We start from the raw sequence: 7,909 nt of genomic DNA on the forward strand, positions 1-7,909 counted from the left end.
CTTCTCTCCCTCCCTCCCTCCCTCCCTCCCTCCCCCTCCCTCCTCCTTCCTTCCTCTTCCTTCCTCTCCTCCTCCCCTCTCTCCCTCCCCTCCCCTCCTCTCCCTCCTCCTCTCTCCTCCCTCCCTCCCCCTCCCTCCCTCCTCCTCCCTCCGCCCTCCTCCCTCCTCCCTCCTCCTCCTCCCTCCCTCCTCCCTCCCTCCTTCCTCCTCCCCCCTTCCTCCCTCTTGGTGAACACGTGTGAAGGTGGAGGGGTTTCTTCTTGCACCTCCTTCTCTCCTTTCCTCCCTCCCTCCCCCTTTATTCTCCCCTTTCTTTTACATCTTCATCCTTTTCCTCTCTATCTCTCTGTCATATATATCTGTCTGTCTCCCACTAGAAATTTTAACATACGATTCATTTTATAATGTAAGTGAACGTATGAAGCCTTAATAAAGACTTTACTTAGAGAATACACCCGAATAATAATAATAATAATAATAATAATAATAATAATAATAATAATAATAATAACAACAATATAAACTAAGTAGACTATGTAACCTTTTATACGTCAGTCAAATACGATTAAAATATTAGGATATACAACTATGAATCCATTTGTATACATACACTCTGATAATACATATATGGTTAAATACATAGATACACCTGGACGTACATATAGAGTTCTTGGGGTGGTGTGGTGATGGGTGGCGTGTGGTGAGGGGGGTGGGTGGTTGTGTGGGTGGCGTGTGGTGATGGTGTGGTGATGGGTGGCGTGTGGTGATGGTGGGTGGTTGTGTGGTGGCGTGTGTTGTGTGTGTGATGGGTGGCGTGTGGTGATGGTGGGTGGTGTGTGATGGGTGGTGGTTGTGGGTGGCGTGGTGATGGTGTGGTGGTTGTGTGCGTGCTGGCGTGTGGTGATGGGTGGCGTGTGGTGATGGTGGGTGGTTGCGTGCGTGCTGGCGTGTGTGGTGATGGGTGGGCGGTGTTGAGGGTGGCGTGTGGTGATGGGTAGGTTATTTTTTTACGTAACATCTAGTAAACAAATAATGTAATTAGTTGTTGTAATTGAGCATAATCCAATTCACTGATTAAGCTATTTTAACCCCTAGAGTACGATTACTTAACCCCTAGAGTACGGTGACTTAAATCCGAGAGTACGATGCTTTAACCCCTGGAGTTTTTATTGTACTCTGGGGGTTATGTAATTGTACTGAAAGGGTGAAGGTACTGTACTCGAGGGGTTAAATCATCGTACTCTAGGGGTTAAGTAATCGTACTCTCGGGGTTAAAATTATTCTTGACAATTAATCATTTACCATTAGGTCCAATTCACTAATTATTAATACTAACATATACCTGTTCTAAAACTACCTGTCGAGTTAGATTCTTTTTAAACACACTAAGAAAAAACCCACTATCTATTCCCAGCCATAACCCCTCCTCGAAATAAACATTATCCATTCCCAGCCATCAAAACAATGAGTCTTAATATAGGCTCATCATCAATATGTGACACTAACTAAGCTCACAGCTCCGTCCCACCGATCCCCCTAACAGACGCTCTGAATCCTAATTAATGATATAAATCTTACCACATAACCGGCCGGATTCCTTCTCGACATTTAAACCTCCCCCCGATCTCATGCGGGCTTCGGGCGGCGGCATTCTAGCGTTTATACTTTCCCCGACTCGTTTATTGTTTATCCTTGTCAATCGAGAGGAATTTTTAAGACCGATATGTAGTTTGGTTTATGACATTGTAGTTTGTAGTTCGAATGGTGACAATTTGACGAGTGGTTTGGTTAATATTAAGGTAGTTTGGTTTATATTTCTCGATTTGAGCGAGAACAAGTCAGCCACGCTCGACCAATAGGCTCCCTCGACCCCGACATTATGCACTGACCCACCATATGGGTAAACAACAGGTGATTTGACAGGTGGCCGTGATGCCAAGACCTCACCTGTGTAGTCCTGTGCCAAGATGGGCAGGTGAAGATGTCCTCGAGGGTGCCAGCCGGAAGAAACCCACGAGTAGGGTGAGATTAAGTGGATATCTGACCTTAAAGAGAGACGCCGGAACTACAGTATCATGAGGTGTCTGTTGAGCTACCCTCCCAGACTTACCTCGATGTTTAGAGACGAGGAAGACGCTTGTAGGAGACTCTGAACCTGACGCGGCGGGAGGGGGAATGCAGAGACGCTGGCTGTCCTGGTGGAGGGTTGAGGGGTTCATTATTCAATCGTGTTGTTTGGTTGTGGTCAGTAATTTGCGTGTGAATGCAGCGTGTTATGTGTTAGGCGCTTGTCCGTGCTGGGCCGCCCGCCACCACCGCCGCCACCATCGCCCTGGAATGTATCGCTCACTATCCTAAAGAATGTGACTCTATCCAACTCCTCTTAAAAAAAAACTATCTAGACTATCCATATCCCTTCCTTATCCATCCCCCACCATATATTTCACTTTAGTACTTACCGACGTTAAAACAAGTCTTTATTTTGGATACATACTAACCCCCAGCTTGACCTCTACAACGACGAATCAATACGGAAATAGTCGATACTGAGTGGAAGTTCCTCTAGTCTCGGAGATGTTAAGAAGGGGGAAGGTGACTCCATTTATTCCACTTTTTTATTTATTTTTTTTTACTAATATTATTCAAAGTGAGATCAGCTCGATGCGGCTCCTGACATTAATTCTTGACTTACTTACTTTGACCTTTGTTTTGAATGTCGTGTTGATAGTTTTACTTGTAGGTATAATAGTGAGTTGTAGGAGGCGGTAAGGGAAAAGGGTGAACGTTTTCTCTTGAGCCTGATGCACCCTTTTGGGGGGGAGGGGGTGCTTGTTTATGTGTCTCAGTACATAATTGTGTATGTTTGAACTTGATTCGTGTGTGAGCGTGTGTAAGCGAAGGTGAGTGAGCGTGTGTAAGGGAAGGTGTGTGAGCGTGTGTAAGCGAAGGTGTGTAAGCGAAGGTGTGTGAGCGTGTGTAAGGGAAGGTGTGTGAGCGTGTGTAAGGGAAGGTGAGCGTGTGGAAGGTGTGAGGCGTGTGAAGCGTGTGTGTGTGAGCGTGTGTAAGGCGAAGGTGTGTGAGCGTGTGTGGAAGCGTGTGTGGCGTGTGTGTGTGTGTGTGTGTGAGTACCGCGCGCGCCGCCTTGTTTGGGTTACCTTGACTTGTCTAGGCTTGGGGGGGGGTAGGAGTGGCGGCGGCATTGGTGGCGTGGGGCAGCCTGACGGTGTGGGGCAGCCTGACGGTGGCGTAGCAGCCGACGGTGGCGTGGGTGGCCTGACGGTGGCGTGGGTGGCCTGACGGTGGGGCAGCCTGACGGTGGCGATAGTTGGCCTGACGGTGGCGTGGGGTGGCCTGACGGTGGCGTGGGGTGGCCTGACGGTGGCGTGGGGTGGCCTGACGGTGGCGTGGGTGGCCTGGCGGTGGCCTGACGGTGGCGTAGGGCGGCCTGACGGTGGCGTGGGGTGGCCTGACGGTGGCGTGGGGTGGCCTGACGGTGGCGTGGGGTGGCCTGACGGTGGCGTGGGTGGCCTGACGGTGGCGTGGGTGCTGGCCTGACGGTGGCGTGGGGTGGAATTCTGACGGTGGGACGGTGGCGTAGGGTGGCCTGACGGTGGCGTGAGCAGCCTGGGGGTGGCATGGGGCAGCCTGACGGCGTAGGGGTAGCCTGACGGTGGCGTAGGGTAACCTGAGGATGGCGTGGGGTGGCCTGATCGGTGGCGTGGGGTGGCCTGACGGTGGCGTGGGGTAGCCTGAGGGTGGCGTGGGGCGGCTTTATGGGGTCACTTTTCAACTTGGGCAACATTCGAAAGGGTTAAGGGTTATTTTTTTTATCTTCGTGGTGGTGATGTGTGGTGGTGTATGGTGGTAGTGGTGATATGTTGTGGTGGTGTGTGGTGGTGATGTGTGGTGGTATTGCGTGGTGTTGTGTGAAGGTGGTGCGTGGTGGTGGTGTGTGGTGGTGTTGCGTGATAGCGATGTTGTGTGGTAGGGTCCAGGGTTGTCAGTCCTAAACACCATAAGATATATCGTCACATGGCATCGTAACAACGCCCAGGTAACGTAACGCATCGCATAGCTATGACATTCAAGAGCGTCGGGTACAGAAGCGTGGGCTCCTCGTAGCGGGGTCGGCGTCATCATGGGTTCCTTGTAGTGAGGTTGGCGTCACTGTAGAGTCCCCATTGCAGGGTTGGCGTCAGTGTGGGTTCGTCAGTGTGGTGTCAACTGAGGTAACTATAAACTGGGTCGACATCAGGTGAGGTTCCTCATAGTATGGTCGACTGCAGCTGCTAGTTCACAATTAACATCAGCTGAGATTTTTCAAAGCGGGGTCAACATTAGCCGAGATTCCTCATGGTGGGGTTGACATTAGCTGGGATTCCTCATAAGGGGGTCGACGTCAGCTGATATTCCTTAGAACGGGGTCGACTAAAATTCCTCAAAACGAGGCCGACATGAGCTGAAATTACTGATGGCGGGGTGGACATGAGCTGAGATTACTGATGGCGGGGTGGACATGAGCTGAGATTACTGATGGCGGGGTGGACATGAGCTGAGATTACTGATGGCAAGGTGGACATGAGCTGAGATTACTGATGGCGGGTGGCGATCTGAGATTAATATGGCGGGTGGTGATCTGAGATTACTGATGGCAGGGGTGGACGATCTGAGATTACTGATGGCAGGGGTGGACATGAGCTGAGATTACTGATGGCGGGGACACGATCTGAGATTACTGATGGCAGGGTGGACATGATCTGAGAATTACTGATGGCGGGGTGGACATGAGCTGAGATTACTGATGGCGGGGTGGACATGAGCTGAGAGTCCTCATAACGGGGTCGACACCAGCTGAGATTACCCCTAGCGCAGGGGTTCTCAACCAGGGGGGAATTTCCCCCCTCAGGTTTTCAGGGGGGAGGGGAAACTGATACTAATATGGAAAAAATAAAGGTTTTTCAGTATTATATGCATATTATTTGGAATGCACTTTTTGAGGCAGACAATCTTGGAAAGGAGGGGGGAATGACATTCTGACATATGGTGAAAGGGGTGCATGGGGCAAACAAGGTTGAGAACCACTGCCCTAGCGGGACCGGCCCCTTCCTACCTGTAAGTTACCTTGTCTGTCCCCCTACCTGTCCCGTCATGGCCCTTTAAAGCTTATAAATTAATTTCGGAAAGGTTAAATACAGTGTCTTACGTTTCAACGCGGCGGAGACGTTCTTAAGGAGTGGCCCAAAGACCTTGCTTGACCTTAGTGAATTTTAACGCTTCTCCTAATGGTGAGGCTTAGCACGGTGACGTCTTCCTCGTGTTGTGAAGGTGTTCTCACTGGTTGAGTTGTTATTGTAATTGATAGTTAGGTTTAATTTTGTTAATAATAATAATAGTAATAAGTGTCAAAATTAATAACATGTAATAGTAATAATGGCGACAATGGTGAAACACAAAATAATTAACTGTCATGGATATTAAAGAAATTGCAATTTTATAGATTATTTTATTTTTGGCTTTTATCACTAAACTAATTAACTTTTATTCTTGGTTGCAAATAAAAATAATGATTAATCCTTTATTAATTTTATATTGATGAGTAGAATAAATAATATAACAAACTGCTGAGAAAGGTTAGCATAATGTATAAACAACTTGATATATCGTGTACAGTTGCTATCAAAATGGCTCGTCCGTAATATAATATCAGGTTAATAAGTTATTTTTAGCGGACTTTTTCTTCGTGAATATTAAGTTTCCTCTTAATAATATCCAGTGTTCCTCAGACAGGTAGAAGGGAGGGAGGGAGGGAGTGAGTGATCGCGACACTCCTCCTCCTCCTCTCCTCTACCTACAATAATGATCACCGGGCACTCTAATGAGGGAGGTCGTGTTACCTGTGTGTGGGGATAATTTGATAGTTTTCCAACCTCATCAGTGACTTCCAGTGGCTTCACGTGCTGGCTCGGGTTACTCCGCCTATTCGTGTTACATTGGTTCGACCTGTTCCCTGGATTAAGACGGTAGGCTTAGTGTAGCGGTGAGGGGTCGTGTTACCTCGGTGTGGCCAGCCTGGCATCTTAGCTGTGTTTGGCTTCTTCAGTAGATCAGATTTGATAAGGCGGAAATTTTAATGTTAATGAAAGTTCTAAATTAGATTTTTGTCAATTTTTTTCGAAGTCAGATTATTCGGCAGACAGTAAAGTTTGAATTTGTCAGAAACAGTTCCATTGGGTTCCATTGTTTCCTTTATCGTAGTCCGAATTATAGGGTAGCCTCTGACAGCTCTTTACGGCGTCGTTCAGTCGTTCAGTTCCCTGGTATTACAAGATTCACTACAAGGAGGACGTACAGTACAGCCAACAAAAAAACTATCTTTACCCCTGGGACTAATGGACTTCTCAGTGCACTCTATGACTGCTGTTGTCTCGGTAGGGTTGGTAAATCTGTGTCTGGTGCATCTCTTATTGTTTGAGGTTTGTTTTGTTTTATTAATGGATGGAATAGGGTGAAATCTAATAACTTTTCGATAAACAAATACATTAGAATTTACTACGTTGTTTTAGTCACATAAATTCTCTCCACCTCGGGATGTATCGTAACACACACACACACACACACACACACACACACACACAAATCTGTTTTTCTACATTTCATCAACAAACTCGAAAAATCATTTATATTATATTTATTTATGAAGTGTAAAAGAGAGAGAGACGATAAATTAGATCTGCCTCTGTTATTATGCAGGAGCGCGTCTTGTGTTGACGTAGTGAACAGAAAAAGAAATAATACGATCATTTATTCTTTAAGCACAATTTAACCTCTCTTCTAGTCTCTCTCTCTCTCTCTCTCTCTCTCTCTCTCTCTCTCTCTCTCTCTCTCTTTGTATGTGTCATTATTTTTTTTTTCATCTGTGGTAAGAAAGAAAATATCAACGTGTCTAGTATTTACTTGTTGTTGTCACGTCTTGGTTTTACACCTTTCTTGAGATGCGAGCTCGGGGGAAGGAGAGGAGGAAAGGTAAGAAGGAAGATCAAAGAAAGGGGGAGGAAAATAAAAGAGAAGGGAGGGAGAGATGGAGAGATGGAGGGAAAGACGGAAGGATGGAAAGGACGGAGGACGGGAGGGAGGAAGGGATGGACGGGGGTAAAGTTAAATTGGACAGTCAAAATACTACACACACACACACACACACACACACTGCTGACGACCACTCTCCCGTGTATGTGTCCTCGCCTCCAACAACACGTCAATACATCATGCGTCTCTTCCTTCAAACAGTTCGTTCTTGCTTCCAGTTTGTTTGCGTTTTTCTACTCGTCCGTGAGGGGAAATACCAACTAGGTGACCTCTGCTCTTGACCTCTGTGGCGTCAGGGGCCAGATATGCGTAGCGAAGGTGTTCGGGGGATCGGTGGTAGAAGCAGTACCGTTCTTGCCTCGCAAGCGAGATGTCCCGGGTTCGATTCCCGGGCCGGTGGAAGTTGTTTGGACTTACTTCCAAGCCCCCATTAGTCCCTGTTCACCTAGCAGTAAAGTAGGTACCTGCTGTAAGCCGAAAGTTGCGAATTCATATTCAGGGACAAGTTGTTGGAGCTTCCAATAACTTGATGACATACACCACTGACTCTTCAGGCTTCTACGCCCTTAACTCATGAGACATAAAGGCAAGCATGAACTTAGCATGCTTCCCTGTTGGGCACTGTAAACGCTTCTGCGCTTCACCTTACACAATGATGTAGGGGAGTGCCCAATAAATAATAAAAAAAAAAGCGAAGGTGTTCTAAGGGCGTAGTGGGAAGGGGGGGGGGGTTAATTAATGTATGGCGAAGGTGTAACGAGTAATTGTTCTATGCAGGTAATTTAGCCTAGCCTACAACCTGTAACCTTACCTCACCTATAACCTA

At 47.3% G+C, this 7,909-nt stretch overlaps 1 protein-coding gene across 1 annotated transcript; it reads right to left on the minus strand.

The window, feature by feature from the left end:
• Positions 1 to 3,165: 3,165 nt before the first annotated feature.
• On the minus strand, positions 3,166 to 4,137 carry LOC121877167 (extensin-like). Its single transcript, XM_042382777.1, has 2 exons — positions 4,083 to 4,137; positions 3,166 to 3,749 (listed from the first exon to the last, which is right to left on the minus strand). The coding sequence occupies exons 1-2, from the start codon at positions 4,135 to 4,137 to the stop codon at positions 3,166 to 3,168; spliced, it is 639 nt and encodes a 212-aa protein (XP_042238711.1).
• Between the last annotated feature and the right edge of the window lie 3,772 nt (positions 4,138 to 7,909).

The sequence above is a fragment of the Homarus americanus genome, unplaced genomic scaffold, assembly GCF_018991925.1.
Source record: "Homarus americanus isolate GMGI-L3 unplaced genomic scaffold, GMGI_Hamer_2.0 scaffold48681, whole genome shotgun sequence".
Taxonomy (NCBI): Eukaryota; Metazoa; Arthropoda; class Malacostraca; order Decapoda; family Nephropidae; genus Homarus; species Homarus americanus.